Source organism: Callithrix jacchus, chromosome 13 (assembly GCF_049354715.1).
Source record: "Callithrix jacchus isolate 240 chromosome 13, calJac240_pri, whole genome shotgun sequence".
In the NCBI taxonomy this organism is placed as follows: domain Eukaryota; kingdom Metazoa; phylum Chordata; class Mammalia; order Primates; family Cebidae; genus Callithrix; species Callithrix jacchus.
Window position 1 is genome coordinate 50660181 of NC_133514.1, and position 13825 is coordinate 50674005.

The 13825-nt window shown below is 45.4% G+C and overlaps 2 protein-coding genes across 3 annotated transcripts in view; one reads left to right on the forward strand and one right to left on the reverse strand.

Moving 5' to 3' along the window:
* The window catches only part of LOC118146832 (uncharacterized), a 63679-nt gene extending 49911 nt beyond the window's left edge, over positions 1 to 13768 (forward strand). For both annotated transcript variants that reach the window (XR_004732881.3, XM_078347725.1), the window contains one exon: positions 1 to 13768. This exon is cut by the window's left edge. The gene's annotated coding sequence lies outside the window, so the exon portion shown is untranslated.
* The window catches only part of IMPA2 (inositol monophosphatase 2), a 55466-nt gene that overhangs the window by 7688 nt on the left and 33953 nt on the right, over positions 1 to 13825 (reverse strand). The window contains exon 5 of the mRNA XM_002757041.4: positions 11719 to 11827. Within this exon, the coding sequence (XP_002757087.1) occupies positions 11719 to 11827 (109 nt within the window). The remainder of the gene's footprint in view (positions 1 to 11718; positions 11828 to 13825) is intronic.

The following is a 13825-nucleotide window of genomic DNA, read 5'->3' on the forward strand; positions in this document are numbered from 1 at the left end:
TTCCAGTTTGTGAAGGGCTTGCTCTGAATCCAGCACCTTCCTCTTCTGGCCTCCCTGAATTAATTGCTTTTCATTGTCGCCAACATAACGTTTTCCCAAATGAAATCAAGAACAGGGTATAAGCTGGGTGTAATGGCTCATGCCTCTAATCCCAGCACTTTAGGAGGCCAAAGCTGGTAGTTCATTTAAGGCCAGGATACAAGACCAGCCTGGACAACATAGGGAAACCCCATCACTACTAAAAATACACACATACACACACAACACAATTAGCCAGGCATGGTGATACACATTTGTAATCCAAGCTACTGGAGAGGCTAAAAGCACAAGAGTTGCTTGAACCCAGAAGGCAGAGGTTGCAGTGAGCCAAGATCATGCCACTACACTCCAGCCTGGGCAACTGAGCCTGAATGTCGCAGGCAGGGGCGGGGGGAGGGTATAAAAAGAACAGAATGTAAAGGCGGTCTGAATGTTGCCCTCTAAAGGCAAAATGCTTTCTGCCGTTTTATTTTGCCCCAGATAAGGGGGAAAAAACTTACGGCAACCCCTACTTAATTCTGCCTTATATTATGATTATTTCTGACTAGTTACCCACAATTACTATGATTTTTATATTGTACTACCCTTTTTCCTATATTTACTATATTTTAGGTATTAAATGCTAATATATATCTTTTTAATTTCAAATATTCTGTGATTTCATGTGTGGCGGGGAACAGGGAGTTACTGCTTAATAGAGTTCTTTGTAGCAACAAACATTTGGGAAATATATAGTGCCGATGATTATATAACATTGTGACTATAATTAATGTCATTGAATTAGGTATGCTAAGAATAATTAGAATGGAAAATTGTATTTACATACATTTTACTACAATAAAACTATCTACATTTTGAGATAGGGTATTTCTGTATATTTTTTCAATAAACAGATTTTAGCATGAAAATGAATAGTTGGTGACTTCCGACCTTTTGGAAACCCTTGCTCTGGTTGGGCAATGCTAAGTTAAAATACCAGAGTGTCAAAGAATATGCTGTCTTAAAAGAAACTTTACAACTCAAATGATGAGAGAAGTCATTTGTGTACACTGCAATATGTACTCATGAGCTGGGCATGGTGGCTCACGCCTGTAATCCCAGCAATCTGGGAGGCCGAGGTACACCAATCACTTTGAGGTCAGGACTTCAAGACCAGCCTGGTCAACATGGCGAAACCCTGTCTCCACCAAAAATACAAAAATTCACCAGGCCTGGTGGTGTGTGCCTGTAGTTCCAGCTACTTGGGAGGCTAAGTCTGGAGAATCACTTGAGCCCAGGAAGTAGAGGTTGTAGTGAGCCAAGATCAGCCACTGCACTCCAGTCTGGGTGACAGAGTAAGACTCCGTCTCAAAACAAACAAAAAAAAAGAAAATAAAGAAATATATACTCGGAATAAGAGGCAGCTGTGCTTTAACACCTAGAAAACATGCCTGTGGGCACAAGCTGGTTTTGTTGGATATATAACTTCTGTGACTATACTTTCATCAGTGTGTTGTTTTGGAGGTTTTTTTGAGACAGAGTCTGGCTCTGTTTTATTTTCCTAAGAGTAGCTCTTAATGGGCCATTCATCTGAAAGAATCAGGACATGTTTATAGATATATGCACTGGTAGCCTGAGCACACTAGCTCACACCTATAATCCCAGCACTTTGGGAGGCTGAGGCAGGACATTCATTTCAGACTAGAAGTTTGAGATCAGCCTGGGCCACATAGCAAGACCCCTATCTGTACAAAAAAATTTATAAATTAGCTGGGTGTGGTGGTGCATGCCTCTAGTTCCAGCTACTCCAAGGACTGAGGTGGGAGGATTGCTTAAGCCCAGGAGTTCAAGGTAACAGGAGCTATGATTGTGTCACTGCACTCTAGCCTGGGCAACAGAGCCAGACTCTGTCTCAAAAAAACCTCCTGGCCTCCCACAGTGCTGGGATTACAGGTGTGAGCCACTGTGCTCAGCCTACCAGTGCATGTATCTATAGACATGTCCTGATTCTTTCAGACATACAGACCATAAAGAGCTACTCCTCGGAAAATGAAATTTAGCTTCATTTAACTTAAAAACATATGTACTAGACAGAACAATACTGCCAGGGGCTCAGGAGAAGGGTGTGGGAGAAGCTGCTTCCTGGATGCAGTGTTCACTGTGGATGATGGAGATGTTCTGGAGCATGATGGAGGCACAGCACTGGGAAGGTGCTGAATGCCACTGACTTGTTCACTTTACAATGGCTAATTTTAGGTTGCTTTTGATCTCAGTAAGTTATTTTATTTAAACCCAAGAAATTTGAATGGAAAAAGTACTGTTTAGAATCCTGAAAAAGACAGAATTAGAAATCTATGTAATGTCCCATAGTTTTTAAAACCTCTCCAAATTCCCTGATAAAACAGAGCAACTCGGAGAACAAAAAATGTAATTATAGACATTGTCTACAAAAAAAAAAAAAAAAAAACATATCTGCGAGGTCTATCCACACTCCCAATACAAGCGGATGGGGCAACCCTGCAGCAGCTACAGGTGCACAGGGCACCAGAACCTGTGTGGGAAGAAGGCAGAAGCACAGGAAGACAGGAGAGCCTCACAAGCCACCCCAGTAGCCCCTCAGGCACTGCCTTGGGGGCTGTGCTTGCAGGAGTCCTGGGTCCCTGGTGCGGGTGGGAAGCTGAGAGGGAGGAGCCGCTGCCTTGTGGTCGCTCCCAACTGACTCCTTAGGGCCTGTCCTCTCAGGACAGGACCCAGCACTGCATAGAAACTCATGGAGTGAATTCCAAGGTCACCAGACAGGAAGAACAGGGCAGAAGAAGGTATAAGGTCCAGATAACCGAAAAGAAGAGAAAAAGAGCGAAAAATCTAAAGACAAGGCCAATTTTTTAATACTTCACAAAAACACTGAAGAGGGAGCTCTAGAGCCATGAAACTACAAACGCTGTCTAGAGCCACCCACCCCTGCCCTCCAGGCCCCCAAAGCCCAGTAATCCAATGTCACTAACTAAAAAGAATATGCTTGAATCCTACACACAGTTATCCTAAGATAAAAAGAGTAAGGAGCAGAGTAAGATGTCTAAGTCAATAAAAGAATTTTGCCAAAAAAGATCTGACCACAAAATAGGAGTAATAAAGAGTATCAGGAAAGAACAGTATAATCCTAATCAGAGGTCATGGAACTTAGGAAAATTACATAAAGGAAATATTTCAGAAAAGAAGACAAACTAAAAGGTATACAGTGAATAAACACAACAGATGATGCTTTGCAAGAAATTGAGGGTGAAAGGAGGAAACTTTTTTAAATAAGAAAATTGGTGCTAAAGATAAAAAGGAAAAGGACAGGTGAGGTGGCTCACGCCTGTAATCCCAGCACTTTGGGAGACCGAGGTGGGCAGATCATTTGAGGTCAGGATATCTAGACCAGCCTGACCAACATGGTCAAACCCCATGTCTACTAAAAATACAAAAAAATTAGCCAGGTATAGTGGCCCGCACCTGCAATCCCAGCTACTTGGGAGGCTGAGGCAGGAGAATTGCTTTAACCTGGGAAGTGGAGGTTGCAGTGGGCCCAGATTGCACCACTGCATTGCAGCCTGGGCGACAGAGTGAGACTCCATCTCAAAAAAAAAAAAAATTAAAAATAAATAAAAAGGATACAAGAGGAAATGATACTGAAGGCCCAATATATATTGAAGTCCCAAAAGACAAAAAAAAAAACCACAATTTGGAAATAAAAAAAAATACTAAAAACTGTAATAAAAAAATACTCTTCTAGGCTGGGCGAAGTGGCTTATGCCTGTAATCCCAGCACTCTGGGAGGCTGAGGCGGTGGATCACCTGAAGTCAGAAGATTGAGACCATCCTGGCCAACATGGTGAAACCCCGTCTCTACTAAAAATACAAAAATTAGGGCCAGGTGTGGTGGCTTATACCTGTAATCTCGGCACTTTGGGAGCCCAAGGAGGGTGGATCACCTGAGGTCGAGAATTCAAGACCAACCTGACCAACATAAAGAAACCCCATCTCTACTAAAAATACAAAATTAGCCAGGCGTGGTGGCACATGCCTGTAGTTCCAGCTGTTTAGGAGGCTGAAGCAAGAGAATCGCTTGAATCCGGGAGGTGGAGGTTGCAGTGAGCTAAGATCGTGCCATTGCACTCCAGCCTGGACAACAAAAGCGAAACTCCATTTCAAAAATAAATAAATAAATTAGCCAGGCATGGTGGCAGGTGCCTGTAATTCCAGCTACTGAGGAGGCTGACGCAGGAGAATTGCTTGAACCCAGGAGGTAGACGTTGCAGTGAGCTGAGACTGTGCCACTGCACTCCAGCCTGGGCAACAAGAGCAAGACCCCGTATCAAAAAAGAAAAGAAAACTGTTCTAAAATTTAAAAAAAGACCCGTTGTGGTGGCCCACACCTGTATTCCCAGCACTTCAGGAGGTCGAAGCGGGTGGATACCTGAGGTCAGGAGTTCAAGACCAGCCTGGGAAACATGGTGAAACCCTGTCTCCACTAAAAGTACAAAAATTAGCTGGGCATGGTGGTGCATGCCTGTAATCCCAGCTACCTGGGAGGCTGAGGCAGGAAACTGTTTGAACCTGGGAGGTGGAGATTGCAGTAAACCGAGATCATACCACTGCACTCCAGCCTGGGCAACAGAGTAAGACTCTGTCTCAAAAAAAAAAAAAAAAAAAAAACATTTTGGGAAAAACTACGTACCACTGTAAGCCTGACAACTTCGCGACACTTCAGGAGCTCTCCTGAGGAGTGGTGATATTAATCTGACATTTTTTAGTATTTTATTAAAAAGTACATCAACATTTAGAAGAGCTGCAAGTCTCAGTGAAATCATTTCCTAGATGACCAGTGCATAATGTTATAACATCAACAATGGACAAAAGATCCACTCAGAGTACAAGATAGCCCAGTGGATTTCAATGTAACTGAGTACCAACAAATCCACTACTGCATCATTAGATTTCACACTGCAGCTAACCTTTAAGAAATCATTATTTGTTGAGTTTTGGTTTGGTATCAAATAATGCCCTCAATTATCTGAAAAGAGATTTAAAATATTTCTCCTTTTTCCAGCTATGTATCTGTCTGAGATTAGATAGTTTTTAAGATATCAAAACAGGCTGGGTGTGGCAGCTCACACCTGTAATCCTAGCACTTTCAGACGCTGAGGTGGGAGGATGGCTTAAAGCCAGAAATTCGAGACCAGCCTCAGAAATCTTTCAAATTTTAATCTTTTGTAGAGACCCTGTCTCTACAAAGTTATTTTGTGAAATAGCCAGGAGTGATGTTGAGCACCTGTAGTGCTAGCTATTTGGGAGGCTGAGGTGGGAGGATCATTTGGGCCCTGGAGTTGGAGGCTGCAGTGGATCACACCACCGTACTCCAGTGTGCTCAACAGAGCAAGACTGTCTCTTTAAAAACATTAAAAAATAAAGACATCAAAACAACTTATTACAACGGAGTTGAATACTGAAGCAGATATGAGAATCTAGTTGTCTTACATCAAGCCAGACATAAAGAAATTTGGAAAAAATGTAAAACTATCCCATTGGCCTCACTAAAGTTATTTTTATTTTGGAAAATATGATTATTTCCAATAAACATTATTCATGTTAAAATGTAATGATTTTTCATCTTAAAATGAATTAATAAATATTTTAAAGGCCTTTTGGAGGGGCGTGGTGGCGCACGCCTGTATTCCCAGCTAACTCGGGAGGCTGAGGCAGGAGAATCACTTGAACCCAGGAGGTGGAAGTTGCAGTGAGCCAAAGTTACGACACTATACTCCAGCCTGGGTGACAGTGAGACTCTGTCTCGCAAAAAGAAGAAAAATCAGTAAGTATTTTAAAGGCCTTCAGTAATTTTTTCAGGAGTATAAATGGGTTGGTGCTGAGATCAAAAAGCTTTAAAAATGCTATACTAGAAAATGTACTTCATGCCACCAGAACGACTGGAGAAGTATCAGCACGCAAGACAGTGGTGGTGTTAAATCTGTACCTACCTGTGGAACCAAGACTGAATGACGGCTTTGGGGTGAAAGTGCTGCACACAATGGCTCAGTGGTTTCCCAGTGAGTATGCAGTGCAACCATCCAGAGGTAGACAGATGATGGAGAGAGGACACAATCCATAGAACAAGCTTGCCAACTGTTACTGAGAGGAAAGGTTATCTTTTTAAGAGACGGGGTTGAGGCTGGGCATGGTGGCTTATGCCTGTAATCCCAGCACTTTGGGAGCACAAGGCAGGTGAATTACCTGAGGTCAGGAGTTCGAGACAAGCCTGGCCAATATGGTGAAACCCCATCTCTACTAAAAATACAAAAATTAGCCAGGCACGGAGGCAGGTGCCTGTAATCCCAGCTACTCAGGAGGCTGAGACAGGAGAGTCGATTCAGCCCAGGAGGTGGAGGTTGCAGTGAGCAAGATCGTGCCACTGCACTCCAGCCTGGGTGACAGAGTGAGACTCTGTCTCAAAAAAATAAAAGAAAAAGAGATGGGGTCTCACTCTGTCACCCTGGCTGTTGTTCAGTGATGCAGTCACAGCTCACCATAGCCTTAACCTCTCAGGCTCAGGTGATCCTCCTACCTCAGCCTCCCAAGTAGGTGGGACTACAGGCCCATGCCACCATGCCCGGCTAAATTTTGTATTTTTAGTAGAGATGGGATTTTGCCATGTTGGCCAGGCTGCTCTTGAATTCTTGGGCTCAAGTAATCTGCCTGCCTTGGCCTCCCAAAGTGCTAGGATTACACCCAGCCAACCATCTCAACTTCTTAAGTAGCTGGGACTACAGGTGTGTGTCACCGCATCCAGTTAATTTTTAAATTATCTGTAGACATACAGTCTTGCTATGTTGCTCAAGCTGGTCTTGAACTGCTGGCCTGAAGCCATCCTCCTCCCTCAGCCTCCCAAAGCACTGGGATTATAGGTACAAACCACTGTGCCTGGCCAGGGTATCATTTTGTAAACATATACTGGAGTATAGTAAGAAGTGAGGGAAGAAGAGTTACAAGATAAATTAAGTGACCCATAAAGGAGGGAATTAGGTATATTCTCTAAAAATTTTGATACAAAAGAAATTATTAGAACAAAAATACAGACTTTTCTAAATATTAAAATTATACTCAAAGAACAAAAGCAAGTAAGATAACTGTTCATTTAAAAACACACCTAAAGTAAACAATGGCCAGTTAAACCTTTTTTTTTTTTTTTGGACACAGAGTCTTGTTCCATCACCAGGCGCCAGGCTGGAGTGCAGTGGCGCAATCTCCGCTCACTGCAACTTCCACCTCCCGGGTTCAAGCAATTCTCCTGCCTCAGCCTCCCGAGTAGCTGGGACTACAGGAGCGTGCCATCATGCCCAGCTAATTTTTGTATATTTAGTAGAGACAGGGTTTCACCATATTGGCCAGGATGGTCTTGAATCTCTTGACCTCGTGATCCACCCACCTCAGCTTCCCAAAGTGCTAGGATCACAGGCGTGAGCCACCATGCCGGGAAACCATTACGTTTTTAAATGGTTATCTATAGGAGGAGGAAGAGGCTGAGGGGACACAAACAGGCTAAACACCTTGGAATAGATGTTGTTTTATAGATTTGACTTTGAAACACTGTACTTTTTTTAAACATTGTCAAACAAGATCAAAACTTCAAAAACTAACACCTTTAAATTATAAACAGCGCAACAAACGTATGTAAATTATTATCCTCAGTTGGCATAACTAGAGGGAGCAGAGAGGACCCACTTCAGTGAACCTTGCAGCGACCTGACAAGACATCCCACTGGGAGGTGCACTAAGGACAAAATGATAAAGGAAAGCAAAGTGAAAAAAATAAAAAACCAAAACTAACAATTGCTGATGGAGGGCTAGTATGGTTATTCTGAAATGGATCTGTGTGTATTGTGGGAATAAAGCAAACAAGTTCACTGCGATTATTACTAATTTGTTCATCCCTGGTGTCACTGTGTGTCAGGGTTTTTGGCACGGGGGAAAGGAAACAGAAGAGTTAAGCAGTAAAGCTTGTAGTCATGCATCTGAATTAAAAACATCCACATAACTCATGATGAGTTCTATATTAAAAACATGGCCAGGTTCGGTGGCTCATGCCTGTAACCCCAGCAGTTTGGGAGGCTGAGGCGAAAGGACCACTTGAGGTTAAGAGTGTGACCAGCCTGGCCAACATGGTGAAACCCTGTCTCTACTAAAAAATGCAAAAAAAGTAGCCAGGCATGGTGACGTGTGCCTATAGTCCCAGCTACTCAGGAGGCTGAGGCAGGAGAACTGCTTTAACCTGAGAGGTGGAGGTTGCAATAAGCCAAGACTGCACCACTACACTCTAGCCTGGGTTACAGAGTGAGACCCTGTCTCAAAAAACAAAAACAAAAAAGCCAGGTGTGGTGGCTCACGCCTCTAATCCCAGCACTTTGGGAGGCTAAGGCAGGCAGATCACAAGGTCAGGAGACTGAGCCCATCCTGGCCAACATGGTGAAACCCTGTCTCTACTAAAATAGAAAAAAATTAGCTGATTGTGGTGGTGTGCGCGCCTGTAGTCCCAGCTACTCAGGAGGCTGAGGCAGTGGAATTTCTTGAATCCTGGAGGCAGAGGTTACAGTGAGTTGTGATCATGCCACTGCACTCCAGCCTGGCGACAAAGCAAGACACTGTCTCAAAAAAAAAAAAAACTTCCTAGCACTGTCCAGTGAAAAGGCAACAAAGACTGACTCAGGAGCAGAAGTCCCCCAGAATGCAGACTGTGATCTTAGGAGGCCACTTTCTATAAAAATGAGACAACTGGAAATTTGAACACTGATGGGATTATTTGATGATTTTAGGGATGAGTTTGGGGTAGAATGATATTGATGTTGTGGTTGTTTGTATGAGAGCAGTCTGTGTTTTTGGAGACACGCTTAAGTACTGGCTAGGAAGTCACCCGATGCCTGCAATTGGCTTAAGGCAGCTGGGGATGGCGGGAGCTGGTGGACAAGCCCAAAGCAAGTGTGCTGCTGTGTGAGGGGTCATGGGCCTTCACTGTGCTTTTTCTGTCTACTTTCTGTATGTCTGAAATTTCGCATGGTAGAATTTGAAGAAGCAGATAACAAAATTCTTGCCTTCTTCTAATCCTTTATCTCTATCCAGTGTTGTTTTTTAACTTGAGTTGAAGACATTCCAGGAAGGCATAATAGGAATAAGAAAGGAGAAGCCAAAGGAAGCAGAGAAAGAGGGAGAAAGAGATTAGTGGTGGTTGTTTTAATGACTGTGTCCTCCAGAAACAAGTCCTAATTTTAACAATGGGGCATGACTTGATTGGTCTTGTGCAAAGATTCAAGTTTCTTCTTTGATATGGCTCTCATTTTAGGATACTGTGCCCTAGGCACTGTGCTGGGTGCTTTATATGCATAACTTATTTAATTCTCTCATTTATTCTTATCATCATCATCTTCATTTTAAATATGAGGACTGAGGTTCATCAAGGTTAAGGCACTTGCTTGAGTTCCAGTCGCCTTAGAAAGTGGCAGAATCCACTAGGCACGGTGGCTCATGCCTGTAATCCCTGCACTTTGGAGGCTGAGGTAGGTGAACCACTTGAGGTCAAGAGCTCGACATTAGCTTGGCCAACATGGTGAAACCCCATCTCTCCTAAAAATACAAAATTAGCTGGGTATGGTGGTGCCTGCCTGTAATCCCAGTTACTCAGGAGGCTGAGGCAGGAGAATCACTTGAATCTAGAAGGTGGAGGTTGCCGTGAACCAAGATGGTGCCAATGCACTCCAGCCTGGGAGACAGGGCAAGACTCCATCTCAAAAAAAAAAAAAAAAAAGGTAGCAGAATCAGGATCTGAAATCAGGTCTGCATGGTGCCAACAAGGGATGGTGCCAACAAGAGATGGTGCGCTGAAGAGCATGTACTATTACCTCCAGAAGTCCAGCTACTCACAGGAAACAAAACGACTGTGGTGGAAAACAACACACTGTACTTTATTCATCAGAATTTTTCTAAAGTCACAAATGAGATTTAGAACATGAGCACTTCATGTTTCCTTGATTCTGTGAAATTACCAGGCCTACTGTGAGCCAGATAAAGGGGCACCAGACAAAGCCCTTTCCCTTGTGGAGTTGGTGCTTGAGCTAGCAGCCTGTAGGCTGGGAGGACACAGAGTTGCAGGCTGACTGAGCTATAAGGGCGGCCGGCCAGGATGCTGAGCATGTTTGAATAGAGTTCAGTGTTACAATCCAGTGAAATATAGAGCAGAGTTCACCGAAGCATGCTTAATAGCATGCTTCCTCGCCACCAGTTACACAATGAGGCTGGAGTGAGCACCTCCTGGCACACATGGCTGTAATGAAAGCTACTTTTTACATGGCCAAACAAAACACTTGTGGAAAGGGAAGGTGGGGCGGGGCCATTCCAAGACCTCTGTGGGTTCAGAAGCTCCTACTGGTAAGTCCAGCTGCTGGCTGCCCCTCAGAGGCCCCCATAACCTCCTTTCCCATGCTCTGGGCTCTCCCAGCCACTGTGCGGCCACCTCCTCTCCTCTCTGCATAGTCCCACCCGACGTGTCCCTCACACAGTGGCGGGCCTTCTCCTGACACCCCATCCATCCTGGCCCGCACACGGGCTCATAGCATCAGAGATGAGCCGCGGCCCCAGCTCCTCTTACAGCCTTGGAGGCCATCTGGGAACCCAGGCGTCAGCCGGGGAGGAAAGTAGTAGGAATAAATAGAAACAACGAAGAAAGGTTGTTAGGAAAGGAATTTTTAAAATAGAGGCTGGAAGTGGGTCGAGAGGAGGCAGCAAGGAGGCTGATGGGGGAGCAGAAGGAAAAGTGTGGCCGGGGCCCTACATGATGTCCTTGCCAGAAACATGCAAGGCAGTAACAGGCAGCAATGCACTTACGCCTGTTCCAACCCAAACATGTGGGTATTAAGGAGCTTTCCAGTCTCCCATGCAGCTGCTGCTAGGCTGAGCTTCCTCTCTTGTTTAGCGTCCTTCTGTTCCCTACAGTACCTGTCTCACAGTGCAGTAAAATAGCACCAGCTTCATCCATGTGGGAGAAAGGCCAAAAAGAATCGGTGAAGACCTGAACTAGCCCAATCAGGACAGGTGGTTCCAGGTAATATGCAGGAAACAGGAGCCCTCTCTCAGAGCCACTGGATGACCCTGAGATTCTAGGCTAAGGAAATCAGGGCAGGCCGTAGTGCAGAGGGAGGGGCTAAGGTACCTCTTTACACCACTCGATTCCCAGGATGGCTCTTCTCACAGAAGCTGAAGCCAGTCACAATTGTGCACACTCAGGGAATAGAGACTGCACCTAGGCGGCAGCGCCTAGAAACATCGGGACCACTGAGGTGGACCTGGGCGCTCTGAGGGGGACAGCGCACTCTGACTGCGCCTGGCCTTGGGCTGCTCCCAGTCGCACTACGACCAAATCCTGAGACTGGAGTGCTCTTAGCCTGAAAGATGAGGGATGTGAGTGCAAAGCAGAATGAGGCCATGTAAGTTCCTGGCCACGTGAACAAAAACACTAAGATGCTGAACTGGCTACTCATCAGGGAAACGATGTCCCAAAAGAGAGATGGCATCATCAGCAGGGGACCTCCACCACTGTCCCACATCTTGGTCGCTTTGGCATTCTCCTTTCACACTTCTTCAGAAATGAACTGAGACGAGCCTTGTGAAGCCCACCTGTCTCCCCGGAGACCCGGAGCTGCTGGCCGTTGCAGAAGGCACCCCGGCCCCGCCGGCCTGTGTACAGCCGCTCCTCTGTGCAGTGGTAAATCACTCCGAATTCAAGCTGTGGGCAGCAGAGGCAGGACAAAAAACAAAGGCGGTTCACTCATTTGCTGTGGGAAAAAACATCGTAATTCAAAGATGAAGGCTGTGCTAGGTGTTAGGGTAACACATGACAATGTGACAGAAATGACTTTTCCAAAAGGAACTGAGAAAAAGCAGTGTCTGCATTTAATATGAGACCTGGGCATAAAAGTAAGCTTGCGTTCGCTAAATAACTACATTTTAAACTTTATTCAGACTAGTAAAACTTTAAAAATTAACATCATAATCAAGCATTAGTAACCTGAAGTTATTGAAAAAGCTTAACTTTTAAAAAGAAAGTCCACTTTTGTTGCTGAAAAAAAAGGTTACTTGTGACTCTAATCAGACCCCATAAGAAATCCTAAAATTACTGATGTGTGAAGAATGGAGAATGCATCTGCAAAGCCAGCGCAATTCCAGAAGCCCAAGGTCAGCCCCAGAGAGGGAGAGGCGGAGCCGCAGGTTCAGGACTGGCCCGTGAGCAGGCAGTCCACTGAACAGCGGCCCACTGGCCCACATCACGGGACAAAGTGTCAGACCACCGCCTCCCAGGACAAAGCAAGGCAAGGAAGAGGTCAACGTAGAAAAGGACGGAGCCCACAGCCGCATGCCTCTGCGACCTTTCCTCTACCAACTTGTCACCACTCAGGGTTAATAAGGGCAAGCGTACTTGCTTAACAAGTTAGCCAAGTGTTCACTTCTCTGGAAAATGAAAAATAACACCCCAGCCAAATGCCTTAGGAAAGGCTTGGCTGGCCCTGGGGTGAACACCACCAAACTGAAGTGGATGCCCCAAGCTAGAAAAAGGGTTTATTTCTGGGGGTTGGGGTGGGTCTTTCAGTCAACACTTATTCAGAGCTTGCAGCTGTCTGGCAGCATTTCCCCATCCTTCCCCTTCCAGTACCCTGGCTTTAAAGGGATCCTCGTGACCAGGTCAATCCTAGAATTGGGCTAGTTTCTAAGGCTTGTGAAGGGCTCCTAGACCACAGAGGAATGTCTCAGTCCCAACTCCTATGGGGAGGAGCCCACCAGTAGAAGCCAGGACCTCCTGTGTTCAGTCTAGGAACAGAGGACAGAGGACAGACCCTAGCAGACCCACAGAGAGGCTGAGGACCTAGCCACCTGTTCCAGCAGGCCTTCACAAAGTCACAGAGCAATCAACCCCTGAAGTGCTGCTCAGCCTCCTACCCTCACTGGGTGACACAATATTATTTGACAGAGAAAGAAGTCAATCACTGCATCCTTAGGCAAATTTCACTATTACAATTCTTATCTTCAGCTTAAGTACTTTTTTAGTACTTAAGTACTTTGCTTAAGTACTAGCTCCCCTGTCAGGGAGTCTGTGCTGAGACTGAGGGGAAACTGTACAAATGCTGCTCTGAAGGAGGGCTGCTTTTGAGAAACATAGAGCACTATTTAAATAAAACTTTTAATTAGAAATTAAGGCTCTTCTCAGTGCTGCTGCTTGAATTGCTTACTTAATAAGGTTGAAACCTCAGCCCCATGCCTTCCATGCAGGTCCCACAACACTGTGTGGTTCAGAAGGCCTATGGGAACCCTGAAAAGGCTGCGTTCTCATGCTAATACCCGGAGGAAGATAAGAAAGGATGATTAGAATATTGGGATTGAGGACGTTCTCCAAAAATAAGTGCTCCTTTTAGTTTGTGAGCAGATCACACGCTCTAGGGGTCAGCTGGAGACGCACTTGGACAGTTCACTCAGGACTTCCGCTTCCACGGCGATGTCACAAAAAGACCCTGGGGAACATGAGGCCAGCCCTCCACAGGGGACCAGGGCCAGCCACGGAGCCCCACCCTGCACACCCCAAAGCCAGTCTGCCCTTACTTTCTCAGATTTCAAACCCACAGGCTTGGATTTGCCAGTCATGATTAAGGCACAGGGTAAACTGCAAACCCAGCGCACAGAGGCTGAAGCCAGAAAGGAAGGATGGCCAGAGGGAGTCCAGGAAGGGGCCCTG